Source organism: Protopterus annectens, chromosome 4.part1 (assembly GCF_019279795.1).
Source record: "Protopterus annectens isolate FY-2018-M chromosome 4.part1, PAN1.0, whole genome shotgun sequence".
Taxonomy (NCBI): Eukaryota; Metazoa; Chordata; order Ceratodontiformes; family Protopteridae; genus Protopterus; species Protopterus annectens.
Genome location: NC_056734.1, coordinates 479,402,728 through 479,421,627, shown reverse-complemented (window position 1 = coordinate 479,421,627; position 18,900 = coordinate 479,402,728). Strand labels below are relative to the sequence as shown.

General features: G+C 37.7%; 1 protein-coding gene across 1 annotated transcript in view; it reads right to left on the bottom strand.

Annotated features, from left to right (window-relative positions):
• The window catches only part of LOC122801237 (mucin-4-like), a 163,137-nt gene that overhangs the window by 79,129 nt on the left and 65,108 nt on the right, over positions 1–18,900 (bottom strand). The window contains exon 7 of the mRNA XM_044070789.1: positions 11,410–11,537. Coding sequence (XP_043926724.1) covers positions 11,410–11,537 — 128 coding nt within the window. The remainder of the gene's footprint in view (positions 1–11,409; positions 11,538–18,900) is intronic.

Here is an 18,900-nt window from a genome sequence, read left to right as displayed (position 1 = left end):
TCACTGTCACACAGCTTGATGTCCATGGGTCATCTATGTCCCCACCCTCAGCCTAGCCATGTTGTTCACCATTGTCTTGTGTCCTTCACCACCCCTGTGTCTTGACTTATATGTCCTGTAGGTCTGCTTCCTCATCTACCCAACTTACCTGACCCATACCATACCAACGTCCCTTTATCAACATTAATCTCTTGCTCCAAAAAAAAAATGGGAACCTGTTCCCAAAAAAAAAAAGAAAAAAGAAAATAGACCCATACATAGCCCTCTATTTCAAACATATATCTTATTGACACACTTGATTTAGTCCAACTGGCTATACCACATGGTTGTGTTGTGGTCACCCCTCTCTCTGGAAGTGACATTACAAAGTCATATAATATGCTGCATATATGATTACCTTTTAGTGTTGAAGATATGGATAGCTATGGTTCATAATAACTCCCTCCTGCCCATTCCTGGCCTTCTTTCACACCCCATTTCTTTTCTTTAAAGAATTATTGTGCAGTGGTGTGCATCAACCAGCAATGCACAGCAGAGGTTATGAAAAAGCAGTTAAAAGTATTAGATAAAGCTGTATTTGAATCCAGTACCATCGAGCCCATAAAATGTATATATTACTACATTAAGTGCATTAATACCTTGCTGCCATACAGTCAGGTAAGAATCAGGTATATTTTAGAGACTACATAACAACTATCAAGCTTTACAAATGAGGCTGGAGTTTGCACAGTGCTTACCTACATGCAAACAGGTATATCTCATATGCCTATGCACTTTGGGATTGCTAAAGTTTAACAGCTACTATTGATCTCTAAAAGATACTTGCTACTTAAATGACTGTGTGGAAGCAGGTGTTAATGCAGTGATAACTTCATTTTTGGATCCACATGGTGCTGAGTTTGAATGCAGCTGTATTGAGTAATTTTAAGTAGTTCTACAGTAAAATTTGTTCTCTTTAAAGCATTATTGCATGATGGTGCAGGTCATCCACCTTCACACAAAAATGCTTTAAAGAAAATAAATGGGCAATATAGGACTGTGGTGAAATGCAGAGCAATCAGGCTGAACCTAGCTCTCAATCTCTAGGTCTGTGGTGAAATGGGGAACAAGCAGGGTGAACCTAACTTTCAATCTCTTAGAGCTATAAATCTGAACAAAGCCATATATAAGGGGTGGACGATGGCCCAAAACTAGGGACAATATTTAAAAATTGATTTAAAAAATAAAGAAATGGTGAAGCTAGGACTGTATTCAAATGTGGAGCAAGCAGGGGGAAGACCACAGGAAAATCTTTCAGAAACTGCATGACATTTACTACTGATTGTATGAAATACATCTGCTGCATAACTGACTGTGTGGTGACAGGTGGTAATGCATTGTTGTTGGAGGTAGAGGGTACTGAGTTCAAATACAGGTGCTGATAGTACTTTTATGTCTATGATACTTTCAAGTACATTTACATATATTGCTGCCATTTACTGTTACTGCACGTTGGTGCGCAATGTGCACCATCGTGCAATCATTCTTTAAAGAAAAGAAATGGGGTAGATTGGAAAGTGGTGAAATGGGGAGCAAATGGGGAAAAAAAAGTGAAAGCAGGGCAGGAATGTGCAGGAGTGAGGTAGGAAAGAACCATAGCTCTCCATGTCTTCAACAGTACAAAATTATTTATATGTGCAGAATATTACCTGACTTTGTACTGTCACCTCTGGGGAGAGGGGTGACACAACACAATCATGTTGTGTAGCCAACTGGACTGAATCAAGTGTGTCAAGAAGACATATGTGTGAAATGGAGAGCTATATTTTTTGTGGGACAGGTGCCCATTTTTTGAGAGAGAGAGAGAGAGAGAGAGAGAGAGAGAGAGAGAGAGATGAATGTTGGGCAAGGGGTGCAAGTATGTTTGGGTCAGGTAAATTGGGTAGGCGAGGAAGCAGACTGACAGGACATACAAGACAAGATGCAGGGATGGTGAAGGACACGGGAGGTGGTTGAACACCATGGCTGAGGTGAGGGTGGGGCCATTGAGGACCCATGGATATCAAGCTGGTTGACAGTGATAATAGAGTCCTCACCCACTGGACTGTAATGTCATCTCTTTCACCTCAATGTACCAATGGCTGCAGTGCCCAATGTCTGCATCTTCTCCTGGTATTTTGTACAAGGATGGAGAGCAAGCACTCCATCAGGCATAGGTGTGTACCAACAGTGTGGTGCTCAATCCTATGACCCAACCCTGGTAGTTCTGCGTGGGTGATAAATTTTCTACCTCCACCACTGCTCCTGGAGGGACTCACTGGCTTATTCTGTGAGGCTGAACAACCTGACAGCCCAGGTAGTGCAGGGGCAATAGATTGGGGTGCTGTAGCTGGTGGAGCAGGAGCAGGAGGATCCTGTGGGACAGGCCTACATTGCTGTGCTGTGGGGAAAACAAAAATAAAACAAAAAGAAAAAAATAAAAGATAAGATAAGTGTTGGGGTGAGAGGAAAAAAAAAGAAATAACATTTGTAACTTCATATGTGACATACAAAGCATTGATACAATTATTTGACTATATTTTGTCACATTTACTTTTTAGACTACAAACGCCTAACAAATGTATTTATTACTTTTAAGACTACCCAGTTCATAACAGATGCACATTATAGTACAGAATGCAGCAAGCAATCCTTGATGTGTGCATAGATTGCACATATGCGTGTCCACATTATACTGATTACAGTTTACAGCAGGCCATTTATGCCACTGATATAGAGGTCTGACGTTACATTGCAATAACGATAAAAACTTAACAGTACTGTATATTTGGGAAGTGTGGGTTTTGAATCCACAACCTCTGATTACTCTCTATTACTGTATTGTTATTTTGTCCTACAGCATGCATATTTTCCTTTTACAGTTGCGAGATGCATGCTCACTGTTGTTTGAGAATATGGAATTGTTGCTTTGTGCTACAGACTAAGGCATGCATAGTTTCTTTTACAGTTGAGATATGCATGTTCAATTCTATGGAACTGTATTAGATAACAAATAAGCTGTATTTAACTTTTGATGCTACACTAAGTGTATTGCTCTGATGCATAGATACCACATGCTTCTCACATCCTTGCCAATCCCACAGAATGGGTCCTTACATTCAAAGCTCTGTCCATGGCAGCTGTGGAAAAAACAGAACAGAATAGAATTCCATTATGAATAACAGTGTTGACTATATTCAGCTTTTAACTCTTACAAATAGTCACTGTAATTGATGCTTACACATTTGTGGGGTGTCTCTAGTCCTAAATTGCCCTATCCAATGGTTGAGGGTATCTCTCTTCCTCCTCTGGAGGCTGTCCAAATGGCATCAACATTGATCACAGTGCGAGGGATACCTGCAGCACTGGTTAAAGCCATGACAACACTATTCCATGCTTCAGATTTGTATTCTCAGCCTCAATAGTCCCTCTGCAGTAACCAGGGCCCATAATGCTTAACTAGCAATCCAACAAACACTTTGGATTCCTGGACACCCCACCTCTGAGCTTGGAAGTGTGCTCCCTCACCACAAATGCCAGCCATGACTACCAGAGATCAAGCCCAAAGTAGAATGAGGTTTTCCTACCAATTCTGTTTTGTATCATGATGTTTTTCCACCAGTTACAGTTATTACACACTTACTAAGTGTGTGAACAGTGAAGATGTTGCATGATGCTTACCATTATGCAAACATGGTGCTCAGGAGTACACAATGGTGAGCAACATTGGTTAGCAATATGATTTCAGGTTTATTGGCTGTACAGGTCTTTGTGTATGTGTTTTAGGCAAAAGTGAAGGCCATACTAGTCCACATAGCAGCAATACACTGCCAACAGAATAGTTACATGACATCCCCTATTTTGCTATTTTTTTTAATCCAGGTTCTCGGCTTCCAGTGTTTGAGCTACTTAGGGCATTGTGCAAGCAGTGGACAAAAATATTTAAATGAAGAAAACTAAAGAAAGGTAAAAGGAAATGCTGTGCTGTCATACAATCCTTGAGTAGAATCAGTACTATTTGTGTCATAGCTCTCAACATTCCATCTCCAAAATAAGGAACAGTAGCCCACATAATGTAGAACAAATGGGAAAAAATGTGATAAATATACTAATGGCTTACTAACATCTGAAACAAGGAAGGTTATATGATGGTTAAAATGTGCTGGTTTTACTTATGTAAAAGATCTTCTAATGAAGTAATGTGATTGATTTCTATTTACCCTGGATATCAGTGAAAGATTTCATAACACTGGATGTGTGACAAACCCTCTCAATGTAGAATTTCATGCAACTTGAATTTTTTAAGACCCTAAATGAGGTAAGTTTCTCATACTGAGGTACAATTTAGAGGTATGATATGTGTAGTCCTGGTGGTCATTGTGGCATTTCATGCAAATTCACACAATGGAGCTACTTGGACTTGCACAGAATTGCTATCCACATTCACTTGCAAGCTTTTGCAGCCAGCAACCTTACATGGAGATGCTATCTGCATTCACCTAAGAGATTTTGCAGCCAGCAATACTACTGTGAGCCACAAAATCTTGCTGAGGTGTGCCATGCTCATTAATATGCATTGCAAGATGCTGCGTGATGAGCAACATTGTGTCTATGGTAACACTCTGTGTAGGATGTACGTGAAGGCTACACAAAGTTTATTGAATCCTGGGAAATGTCTAAAAAAGTAAGAATAATGAAACTAGATATGGGTGGGGGGTTAATTATAATGTACCAATGGGATTACACTGAATGAATGTATGGTATATTGTTTGATGATACATATAGTTAGGTATCCAAAAACAAAGTGGACATGGCATATAGGAAAATGTATGTGCTAATATATGACATGCGTACACAACAACAACTTGATATTGAAGAATATGAATATTTGAATTTAACTGATCTCATGGTGCCCACCATATTTGGGGTGCCCAAAATACATAAAAATACTAACAACCCACATATGAGACCCATTGGGGATGCCAGATGTTCTGTTATTTATCCAACACCTAAATGTTTGGACACTAAGTTAAAGGGGCTTAAACATAAAGTGGATTATGTGTATAAAGACTCCTGGGATTTTTTTGAGAAATGTAATAGGTTGTCCTATGATGACAATTATGTCTTCATAACCATCGACATCAAGGACATGTATACAGTCATTCTACATTCCACTGGGTTAGAATGGTTTACTGACTTTTTATATAAGGATGGGGAGTTGACACAATACATAATAAATACCTATGGGGACACAATGGATTTGATTTTAAATATAACTTTTTGTTTTTTGAGGGCTAGCATTTTTTGCTAGAAAAATGAGTTGCAATGGGGTTAGCATGTTGACCACTTTTTTCCATCATTGTAATGAATGAACGGGAAAGGAAGTTTGCGTTGCAGAGTAGAGTTGTGGAGTCCTGGTGCCTTTACACAAGGTACCTGAATGACATATTTATAGTTTGGAAAGATGACATGGACAATATTCCCCCATTCATTGATTACCTAAATAAAACTACTGAATTGTTAGAGTTTTCTTATGAGATCGGTGTTGATAACATTTCATATTTAGACGTAAGGTTGATAAGGGACAGGGTCAATCAGAAATTTATATTGAAAATATTTAGGAAGCCAACATATTCAAACTCATTCCTACACTATACTAGTGCACATCTAATGCTCAGAAAAAAGGGTTAAAGGACAATTTGTCTGTGCTGCCCAAATTATGTCAGATTTTGAAGATTTCACAAAAGAATGTTCATTAATGAGGAACATATTTGTGAAAATGGGTTATCCTATCAGTTTCACTGATGGTTGTATATATATGAGGTTATTACGAAGAGGAAAACTCAATTTTTCACCCCTATTTTGAAAAATACCATAGAGACTAATTTACCCCAGAACTATGAAAGGACAAGGGAAGAATAAATTAGACGTCAGGTTTATTTTTGTAGTCATAGTGATACTATTAGATGGATTATACAGACAAATTGGTCTATATATGATAAGAATAGAGAGTTAAAACAGAAAGTGGGATACAGGTCCCAGTGGGATACTGGTCATGGTCTTTAAAAAAGGGAGAAGTTTAAAGATAAAGAATATTTTGAGTCTATAAATAATATTAACACTAACAATGGAATGAATAGCTGTGGATGCTGTAATTACTGCAAACATATTGTTACTAGTGAAACATTTGTAGTTAGGAATACCAAATTCAGTTAAAGGTAAGTATAATTGTAACACTATGAGAGTGGTATACTTGGCATTATTTCAAAAGTTTCTGGGGTACTACATCGGAAAGACTGAGAAGAATATCAAAGAATTTAAGAACACTTGTATGAAATTAGAAGAAATAAATTGACAAATGCTTTATGTAAACATATTAAGAGCCATCTGGTCCATAGTTTCAAAGTCACAATTTTGGAAAAGGTAGTTTTCGATCCCAGATGGGGGACAATGGAGCTATTGTTGCAGAAAAAAAGAATTGTAGTGGGAGGTACACTTGAATGCGAGCTGTGCACCTGGTCTCAGTGAAGTATTTTCAATAGACTGTTTACTGAAATTGAGAACGTACATGAGTTAACATGTATTAAAGATTGTAGAGTACACAAATTTTGTCATTGGTTTAAATAACCTTTTTACTAATACATCAGTTATTTTTTGACAACAGTTTATTTGAATTTTAATGGATTGTGGATGTTGTACTATCACTTTAAATGTTTGTTGAGGAGTTGTTCAAGTGATTTGTTTTTTGTTTTTAAAAAAGTGTGGTATGCATTGAATTTTATCTGATGAAGTCTTTTAATATGATAGATGAAAGGGCTTATCTTTTGGTGAATAAATGGCAGTGACGTGACTAATGTTGTAGTCAATAGTTTTTATTTGTGGTTTTGTCGGATTTGTATCTTTGGTTCAGCTTAACTAAAGTATATTGACCATTTTTACTAGTCTAAATCTATCAGCATGGTCATCTGAGTTTTATTCCACTTTAAAGCACCAGCTCTTTTTGCTGTAAATTCTTTTTTTTTTTTGTTTGCAGTGTTTCTTTTTGCTGTCAGACAGTTTCTCATTAAAGGTAAAATTTGCTTAATTCTGTTAGAATAGAAGAAAGAATGTTCATATCTAAATTTATTAGTGATATAGGTCTATAACTAGAAATAAGATTTAGATCTTTATTGAACTAAGCAATAAAACAATTTTAAATTTATTTAAGTAAGGATCTTTAATGCCATTGATTAATATGAATGGAAACAACTTGTGTAACATTTTTATTAATTGATTTGAGAAAAAAATCTATAAAATTTGCATAGAACATCCTTCTGGACCTTTAATTTGTTAAAACCTAGTTGGATTTCTTTGAACTTTATTGGTTTAGCAAGCATTAATTGGCAATCTTGGCTTACAAGGGAAAAATAATTTAAAACACATATTATTTAGGTTAATACTTTACTATATATTATTAAGTGCAAGTTTTATATCATAATCATCAGCCTCTTTTTTCCCATTTTGTACATGGGGTAGTGGTGTGTTAACTGTCACCATCTCTCTTGATTCAGTGCTACACTCTTGCCTTCTTCAACACTCATGCCTGAGTGTTGCAGATCTCTCACACAATCCATCCACCTCTTTGCTGGATGCCCTCATTTCCTCTTACCTTCTTCCTGTCTATCCCAAATCTTTTTCACCAGACTGTCTTCTGCTTTTCTTCATATGTGCCCAAGCCACTGTAATCTGCTGTCTTTGATCTTTTCTGCAATTGGTGCTTCTTTGGCTACTGCTCTTATGTCCTCATTTCTTCATCTGTCCTACAATGTGCATCCTACCACCTTTAAAGCCTACCAGGCTTTATCATCTGCTCTGCCTTTACTGCCCAGGTTTCTGTACCATACAGTAGCACTGGTCACACCACTGGTCACACCACTGTTTTGTACACCTCACTTTTCAGCTTATTTGGCATTCTTCTGTCGTACCCTACACCTGGCACTCTATGCTAGTGGGCTGCAGCCCCTTTGATTCTAGCTTTGACCTCTTCATTCAGACTTCCCTTCTCCTCAACCACCCCTCCCCGATTCTTGAAACTATTGACCTATTTTACTGTCTTCCCTTATATCTTACTTCTCAGCTACTTCTGAGTTCCCTAATTTTCTGCCATTACCACCGTCTTATCTGTACTTAGTTTCATCCCATGTGCCTTCGGTTTTGCATTCCATTCCCCAATCCTTTACTGAAGCTGTTCCTCAGAATCTGCCTGTAATGCCACATTGACTGGATACAGCAACTTTGTTGATCTGTCCCCTCTGACCCTTTTGCTAATGTAGTCCATCACCAGTATGAACAGCAGTGGGTTCAGAGCTGAACCCTAATGTACACCCAGTCTCACTAGAAACCCTTCTGTGAGACTGAACACTGCTCGTACATGAGTCCTTGAGTCCTTGTACATAGCCTGCACTAATTCTACAAACATTTCTGGGACTTGCTGCCCAAATCAGCTTTCATGGAACCTTGTCATATGCTTTCTCCAAGTCTAGGAATGCCCAGTTGGACTCGTTCCTCATCTGTAGCGTCTTCTCAACTACTTGTCTCACTGCAAACATCAGGTCAGTTGTGCTGAATCCTGATCTGAACTGCTCATTTCCCATCTTAATTTCAAGAGGTCATCCTCTTCAGAACTTTCATGCAATGTGACGGGAGTTTGATACCTCTGTACTGCCCACAGTTGTGGATGTCCCCTTTGTTCTTGTACACTGGCATGGATATGTTAATTCTCTAGTCATCTGGGATGTGCCTTTCTCTCCACACTGCTATGAGTATCCTCAGGAGCCATTTCTCCTCTATCTCACCCAGCATCTTTATCATATCTGCTGTGACCTCATCTGAGCCTGCTGCTTTCCCCAACTTCACTTTCCTTAGTGGTATTCTTACTTCTTCTAGGGTGGGCTCCTCTTCTTCTCTCATTGTAGGCCATTTCTGGGGCTGTACAGCTTCTGTGGGGTTTTCTTCATTCATAAGGTGCTGGAAATACTCCTTCCATCTGCCTTTGATGTCCTGTGGACTGATGAGCAGGTTGTTGCTGGCATCCTTTATGAAGTATGTCTAACTATCTTTATTTATTTATTTATTTATTTATTTATTTATGTATTTGCTTTTGTTGACCAGGAAAATCCACTGGGATGTAATGAGACCATTTTCAGTGGAGGCCTGGGGAGAAAAGCTTCACAAACAACGTGCAAGATAACAGACATTTGTTAAACAAGGAAAGCGGAAAACATAAAACTCACTTGGAACATTGTACAATTATATGACTAAGAAGTTATGAAAAAAAATTAACTCATGGCAAAGTAGACAGTAGAAAAGGGATTGATTAGACAACACAGATAAACTATGCAAATATACAATAATTTTATACAAACTAGACAGACAAACTATGCAATTAATTTATAGAATTATTCTTTAACCAGGTGGAGATAACCTACATAAATAATTTATGCCATATGACGATAAATCAACTGGAAGGTACTTTCCATGGGTGACATTTAAGTTGGCGGTATAATGATGAAAGTAGGGACTGAAGGAGTCAGTCAAGTAATCAGGCTATAGAGGAGTGGGGATCTTCTTTATCTTTCTGTCTTTGTGCCACCTACTGAGTCACTTTGCAGAACTTGGTAGAGTGCCTCCAGTGCACTATTCTTTGTTATTGCAACTCCTTTCTTAGCTTGTTTGTTAGCCGACCATTATCCCTTCCTAGCCTGGTCTGTCTTTTCTATATCTCACTTTTTCCTACACTTTTTCATTCTTTTGATGACTTCACCTCCCCAGCTTCCCTCATGTACCTTATTTCTATACATGGCTACGCCACATATCTGTTAAGTAGTCCTCACACATGCTGTTTTGAGGTGTTGCTGTTCTTCTTGAACTTCACCTATTTCTTCTTCTTCTTTTTCCTCTTCTTGAGGTGCTAGAGCCCTGGTAATTCCTTGAACCGTTGTACTTTTTTCCAGTCAACATCCAGGTCTTTAGCCTGGTCTCAGTTGATCTTAGAGCCTTTTCTGGCCACTGCTTGCAGCTGCTTGCTTGTGGCAACAGTTGTTTATGCTGTGAGTTGACTGTTTCACTGGGGACTTCACGATCACTGATTCTACCCCATTGCCCTTTCCTTACTAGGAGGAAGTCTACTTGCGTTGCATGTTGTCCACTCTTGTGTGTCATCTTGTGACTATTTCTCTTTCTGAAACATGTGTTGTGTACCATCAAGCTATTTGTCAAACAGAAGTCTAGAATGGCCTTTCCTTCTTTATTCCTGTTGCCCCACCCATGTGGACCCAGGCAGTCCTCATATCCTGTTCTGTTTGTCCTGATGTGGGGATTCAAGGCACCCATTATCAACACCAATTCATGTTGCCCTATTTTATCTAGAAGGTTCTACAACTGCTGAATGAAAGCACTCTTTTCCGTTTCCTCATTATCACAACCCTGCTGTGAGGCATAGGCTGAGGTTATGAATATTGCCCTATCCATACACTGCGGTCTGATTGCCATAAGTCTGTTACTAATTCCGATAACATGCCCTCACTGTCTTTTGTAGACTCTGTCTTTTCACAGTTCTGATACAATTTCTAGCCTGTCCTTCTCCTGAGTAGTAGACTCTGGATCCCAAGCCAAGGGGCTTAGTTGCATTTCCCTTCCATATTAACTCTTCCAGCCGTCTCGGTACCATCAAAGTAGATGCCGAAAGAAGTTGGTCTATACAACCCTTCCCCCTATAGGGCATCATGTAGAGCATGTCCCTCTGTCCACACCTTCAGTCATTGCTGGAATTTGAAATGGAAACACCATGTTTTTCAGAGGTGGGAGGTACCCACAATGAGACACAGGGAGAACTTGGAAATTCCAAATAGGGATTGGCTGGAGGTTAGGATCGAACCTTGTACCATGTGAATGGGAGGCAAAGACCTTAACCATTATTACAACTTTACAGCTGGTCTCTATGTTTTATATAACATGGTGTAAGTGCAAGTTAATGAAAGCACATTTGCCTCCTCATACTAATAGGCATGAACTGTTCAGAGACAGAATGATGGCAGCTTGCTGCTCACTGAAAAACAGCAAAAAAATGTGTGGAGATGCTCCCTAAATTAAATTAGGGTCTTGTTTTACTTTATTTCTTGGACAATGACAACAGACTTTCAAGTATTAGAAGCACACACTTGGCAGAGAATGGAAAGAAGTGACAGCAGAAAAAAATCTAAACTTTACCTTGATTTATAGGCCATAGCAACCGAATGACTAAAATTAAAAGTTATCTGTTTTCTTAATTGTAAATGTTTACAACATGGTGTACTGCTCAGTGCATGTAATGTAAACTTTTGGCAAAAAATTGTAATTGAAACATGAAGTTACCTGAAAAACCCGATTAATGCATTGTTGTTCCAAGTTGTTACATCCCATTTCATTTCACCATCTTTGAAGAGCAGTAAAATATATGATGCGCTTCCATTAGTTGTCAGGACTGCCTGGTATGTGTTTATCTAAGGAAATGCAAATACAGTGGAATTATTATACACTCTTTCAGGAGGTCTTAAAATTTAAGAAGACTGGCCTGCAACAATCTGTGAGATGAACAGCACTGTTTATTAGGAATATACAAAGCAAATTATAATTAAGTGGGACCCAAAGTTCTTATATTTAATGGTGATGAAAATTCAATGCCATTCATATAGTGTCATGACTCCAATGTTCCAAATTCCCCAAATGTAAACCATTAGAAACCTACTTGAGGATGTTTGTTTGGAATACTTTAACTGATTATCAGTAAAAGGGACAGTCTAACATCTACATCACTAATGCCAAAATAAAACAGTGGTTAGCTGAAATAAAAGTTAAGGAAATCAGCCTGCACCTTAAAGTATGAGCAGCACTGTTGAGTACAGTTGTTCAACACAACCAGGAAATATTGGCTTATAATGAGAAAATACATTTCATTTAAGCTATTTTAATTTAAGTTTCACAGTTCTTCACAGTTAAACTGTTATAAAATGTTTCAAAAAAAATATCCAGTATTTCAAGCAAGCAGAGAAATAACATCAACTCTCAAATACAGAACTGCATGATAAAAATGTTTGGTATGTCAACTCACCACACATAAATATAATGAAATATAATGTATGCAGTGGTGTAGTGATATGCAGGTAACTCACATGTGGCAAAGAATGAATTCTTGGCATCATTTGCCTGAAATTTAACCCACTGAAAATCAGAGCTGTTCCACAGGAAATCATTTTTGCTGAGTTGTGCTAGCAGTGATGCCCTATTCATGGTTAATTTCCTCCTTTCTTTGAGTTGTTGCAACCATGGAGTTGGTATATATAACGGATGTGTGGGGGCCTGCCCCTAATCAGGTGGTTTATAGGGGGTTTGACACTTGAACAAAACACTTAAAAAAGTGTTTTTTTCAGATTTTTTTGGGGGGAATGCAGTTCAGAGTTTTACAAACCTCAGTGTGTTGAACTTTGGCTACTCATAGTGGAAATGTCTTAAACACTGCTGCCTCCCATCTCTTGGTTTTCTGGTTCATTTTTTTGCATGAAATACCTTCTTTTGTGAAAATTTCAGGCCTTCAATCTGAGTTTTTACCAGAATATCTAGTTTCTTTCCAAATTAATAGAGTTTATTTTATATATGACTACCCATGGAACATTTATACAAACATCTTAAAGGTTCTGCATTGCAGCCAAGTTTGTTGGTATATTTTTGTGTTGGCTGGATTTGCTCATACTAAATCATGATAATCCCTTTTTGAATTCTTGAGAATGCACACATTTTTAAAGATGGTCTTTATACTGTATAGCAGGGCATTATCAGTCACCTGCATCGTATTAGTGACAACACTTTTATGTTTCATAAAAAACTGTAATATTTCAAGCAAGTAGAGAAATCCAAAAAAATAACTAACTAAATAAATAAATAAATAGATCAAAATATAAATAGCAATTATTTTATCAAGCAGGATCAAATAGAGAATACTATAAAATAAATCCTTATGGCAGGCTTGAACTAGTAATGTTATCTTTCTCAGGTAATATCCAGCACCAGTACATCAACATGACACCAGTAAAGCTCTGTTATAACTTTATTCGTCAGTCCTAGTATTACTCGTGCTTTATACTACAGTATTATTTCTTTAAATTGCAATTTCAATGACCTTCTGTTCTTTATTATGGAGAGTTACCGATGTAGACATTTGTAACTCTTCATAATAAAGAACAGCAGGTCAATACATTCCGCTGTGGTGCAGCAGTAGAATTGTTGCCTCACAGAAAGAGATTCTCCCATTCGATTCTTGGCTGGAGTGCGGGGAGTGCCTTTTGTGTGGCATCTGCATGTCCTCCCCGTGGTTGGGTGGGCGTTTGAAAGACATGCATAATGGGCGTGCCTTCACTGAAGGTTGAACGTCGAGCTGGCACTTCAGCGTTCATGAAAAATCTACTGCCAGTCATTAGTGGACCGGAGTTCCGCTGTGGTGACCCCTAACCAGGAAAAGCCGAAAGACACAACAACAACAACCGATGTAGACATTTGACTCTCTCTTACTGATAAAAAGATGATTGAAGTAACATAGTTTGATAAGAAGTTAGGAAGGTGCTGTGTGTGGTCTCCTTCAACTCTAATAAAAAATACTACAGAGCAGTTTTCAAACCATAACCACTTTTTGATATTATACATCAATAAATAGACCTTACTTGTATGTTTCTAATGAATAGAGACATGTCATAAAGAAATATTTTATTCAGAAAAATAAAAAGGTATGAATTTCTATGCAAGGATGCTTCTTCTGTATGCGAGTAAGCATTTGTTTGCTCTCAACCTCAATGACCTTTGGCTACACTCTGTTTTCAGATTTATCCTTTTCATTAATCCTCTGGTTGCTCTCCATAGCTGATCAGCTGTAATTGTCATTGGTTCTCTATATTCCAAGTGCCATCTCCAAGATAGGACAAGAGATTAAGGGGAAATGGGGCTCCTGTCAGAGTCTAAAGGCATCATACTGCAGTTACTCATTACATTTCCATATTTATATAATGCTTTCAGGATACAGATAGGCCATAAATCCAATCTACAGCTGCTTGCCCACTTGTGTGTAGGTCAACCAGGTGTTTTCCAGGTAGCGTGAAAATGGATTGTATCATACACCTAGAAACACAGGGCAAGGCCATTACCTGCTCATTCCACCATTCATTCAGCTACAGACATGAAACAACTGCAAGCTGCATCCAGCAAAGAAATTGGCCTGTTAACTACACATATGAAGCTTTAACGTGTTATTTTCTACTTGTAGTGTTGACAGACTTGCCATATAAATGCAACTTTTGCAAAAGACACCTGATATTATGAAGCAAGCTGAAAGTGCAAAAAGGAAAAGAAATTCAAACGTTAACCAATATCCTCATGTTGCAAATGTTTCCATTAGTGTCTGCTAAGAGCTTCCTAATTACTCTTTACATGATAATTAAGGAATTACAGTATTACTTTTTAACAAGTTTTTGCTTTGTGATGTGATACATGCTAAGAATGTAATATTTCACCACATTAAGAATTAGTCATGCAGGTAATATATGCAAAAATGATCAGAGTAACACTCTCTGATCTACTGCTTTCTTAAACAATTGTCATGTCATCCTATCCTACAACAAAGGACTGCACCCTCAGATATATTTACAAGAAAAGTAGCTGCAGTTAGAGGGAGTTTTCAAATTAAAAAAATCAGCACTTTCTAAATAATGTATATAGCTAGTGGCTAGAGATTTGTAAATATTTGTTTTTGCTCTTTTTAGAATCTACAAATGTAATCACTACTATTTAGTCCAAATATCAGATCTTTACCAGATTTGTATGTGTTGCACAAAACAATAAAAATCTTTATTGGAAAGAAAAAGCTCATCTCATTTATCTCATGATGCCATTCTTCTGATAAGAACCAGTTAGTCTCCCCAACAACAGTGTAACACAAAAAAAAATCAAAATTTAGTGAAGGAAAAAAAAATCTGCAGTGTTCACATTTAATAATGTGAGGTACAATTATAATTTTAAAACTAAAAACAATACACAATATTTATGTTGTGAGAGTTTTTATATTTCCTAGGAATAAATGCAGTATAGATAGAAAAAATAGGCAATGGTTTGTTGCATTCTGATATAAATATTAATAACAACATAAACAGCTTTCAAATACTTAACTGCATTATAAAAATGTTTAGTATGTCAACTCACCACACATAAATATAATGAAATATAATAAATGTGATGGTGTAGTGATATACAGGTAACTCACATGTGGCAAAGATTGAATTCTTGAGCATCATTTGTCTGAAATGTAACCCACTGAAAATCAGAGCTGCTCCATAGGAAATTACTTTTTTGAGTTGTGCCAGCAGTGATTCCATTTTCATGGATAATTTCTACCTTCTTCAAGTTGGTGCAACTGTGGAGTTGGTATATATAAGCTCTGATGTGTGGGGGCTTGCCACCTAATCAGGGAGTTCAGAGGGGCTTGTTCCCTACCAAATACACTTAAAAAATTTTTTTTTTCAGACTTTTTTAAAGTTAATGCTATTTAGGTATTCTGAACCTCAGCACATTGTTGAATTGTCATAAGACACTGTTGCCTCCCATCTCTTATTTTTTGGTTCATTTTTTTTTTTTGCATGGAATACCTCCTTTTGTGAAATTTGCAGGCCTCCAACCTGGGTTTTAACCAGAATATCTAGTTTCTTTCCAACTTAATACAGCTTATTTTATATATGACTACCCATAGGACATTTATACAAACATCTTACAGGTTCAGCATTGCAGCCAAGGTTGTCATTATATTTTTGTTTTAGTTGTAATTGCGCATAATAAATTGTGATAATCCTTTTTTGAATTCTTGGGAATGCCCACATTTTTAAAGATGGTCTTTTTATTGCAGGGAAGGACATTATTGGTCCCCTGCATTGTATTACTGACAGCACCTGTAGTTTAGGTGAATCAGTCAGATTTTGAATTTAGCATTTAAGAACATGAAATGATTTTATAAATAGCTCATGTAAAAGGAGGATTCTGGTTATTTAGGTAGACTGCTCCATAAATCAAAAGACTGTACAATCACTTTACACGCCTTTAGAAACTGTCCCTACCTATTATTAATAATAATGTAAAAGGACATTTCCTTACAGGTAAAACAACTGTACTGAAAAGTTACAGGTGTACCTATAGGCAGTTGCCCTGCAAGCACATATAGTGAAAAGAATAAACTCAGACTTCATCAGTAAGGTGAGAAAGTATCTGCTTTCACTTGCACTTGAAATCTCCTTGTAAATTCTACTGTTCTAAGTGTGTTCGATATGAATTTCATTCTTTTTACAGTCTATAAGTTGTTTTATAGTGTCCATAGCCGTTACTTGTCTGTCGCTGTGTTTCAAATTGTCGCACTAGTGTTGAATTAACTATTTTCTCTGTTTAGCTTCCATTTTACAATAATTTGCAGTTTTCATTGAGCAATTAGTCAGGATGTTAGATTTCTAAGGGCCAGTAGTAATTTTTCTGTGGCACGGAATATTTTGCTGTTTTTTCTTAGAAATCGACATTATTAGGTAAAACCCTAGCTTTTTCTATTGGTTGCTTTGGTTTCTCTTCTTAGTTTAACTACAGTGGGTGCTATTCTGTGCAGTGCTGTGCAAGACTGTAGTCCAGAGATGCAGTTACTTTCAGTTTTAGTTTCTGTCATAAGAATCCTACATATTGAACAATTGCAAACATAGTACCCTAAACTGTTCTTATAAGCCAATTTGGGCAGATTATTACAGCACATTGTTTTAGTGCATTTTTCAAATCTTTCTATTAAGTTATTTTATGTATAACAGGAGGTTTAGTGCTAACTACAATTTACTCCACTGATTTATCTATTTTATATTAAATACTATAAACAAGGATCTATTTTAGAGGCCCCTTCTGTCTTGTACCTTGGACTGAACTAGAGGGTCAACATGCTAGTCTCATGTCCGTTGCCAGCCCCATAGCACTTAGTATACTCAAGTATAGCAGCTGCCTGATTCTGACAGGCAGTGAATTATCACTTAGGTCAACACTAGTAAGTTGTTAGAGATGCAAATACTTAAATAAACCAGAGGCTGCCCTCTCTCTATCAGACACATCCTGTAAGTAATGCACACTAACACAGCATTCCACATAAACCCACTCAGAATTATTGTACACAAAGTCCTTGCTCAAGTCTCCAAGACCCATTAAAGATAAACAAAGCGCTACAACTCATACTGGTACAACATGGCTAACACCCAGCAGGTGGCAGACTATCCTAATTACAGTGCTAAAATACACTCAGCAGATGCAAATAAAAATGCACTGGTGATTGCCAATGATCTCAAAAAATACTGACCAATTAGTCGGATGTGTAAAGTCATGGAGCAAATCATAACGGACCTGACTAATGCTAACATCAAAAATCTTATCAGACTTGAACCTCCAGCAGATTGGCTTTGTCAAGTCTAGATCCTGCCTGAGGTAAATCTCTCTGAGATGGTAACACAAGCCATGGACAATGGATACACTGTCCACACAGCATACCATGACTTTTCCAAGGCATTTGCTGCTATACCTCATGTCAACAAAATAAACAAAGTAAGTGCACTCCAAAATAACCCTATGTTTTTGATGAATTGTGAAATAGTTGAAGGACAGAGCCCACAAAGTGAGGGTAGTGGGTGCATCTTTCGAGAGCATATAAATGACCAGCGGAGTTTTGCGGGAATCTGTCTTGTGACCTTTCTTATTCATCATTTACTTCTCTGATCTCCAAATCATAAACAAGGATTTCTGGTTAACCAAATTTGCAGATGATTGTAAGGTGGGCGTTACCCTCAAATCCCCCTCCAATACACAGGTATTCGAATATGATTTTACATTTGTTAATAACTGGTGCACTAAAAATTTACTCAGATTAAATGGCAAAAGTATTATATTGTTACATTCAGTAAACAATTCTCCCCCCATCTTGTAATATAGACAATGCCCCACCTCAAAATGGGAATGTAGTGACAGATCTTGGAACATGGGTGGATACTTCCTTCTTTTTTGCCCACCATGTTGCATCAGTAGTTTGAAAGTCATTTTACCTTGTGAGATGCATTGCTAACAGTATATCTTCAAGATCAAAAGAGGTCCTTATCCCCTTGTATTCCATTTTAACTAGGTCTATAATGTCCCTTTTGGGATGTGGTTCAAGAGACATAAAAACTGGAAATACCACAGAGCCAGCTTTTTAGTTTTAGCACTCATCTGTTTCTTTGATCTCAGCACTTGTTCAGAACTCATTGTAAGCACTAAATAAGTTACAGATTACTACAGCACTCAACTTTCCTCACTTGTCTAGAGGAAAACAGTTTTTAGTACTTAATAAATAAGCACCTATTCAGGCATGTCTAAATGTCAGCTCCCGGTGTTTTCTCCTGTCTACCTGATGAATCTGGGCATCTTGGGACAATGCAGCAATTGCCTCATGTACACAGACAACCCTCTCCTCCTACCACCCAACACTACGACCTGTGAGAGATGCACTTATATAGCCAAACTGGAAGCAAAGCTCTCTTTACCAAAGACTGGTCTAGACAGTCAAGAGGAGAAGGTAAACACTTGCACCGCACCACACTCATCACATAGTCCCTCAAAACCTACACCACCAAAACACACATACAGAACCACAAAACACACACCTACATTCACGGAGGCTCTCAGTACTAATCGGCCCAAACAACAGAGACCTCCAAAGCAGAAATGCAAGCAACCTCCACCCCCCCAACACAACCCTAATGACACATAGCCCACATACTCAGTGTGCCA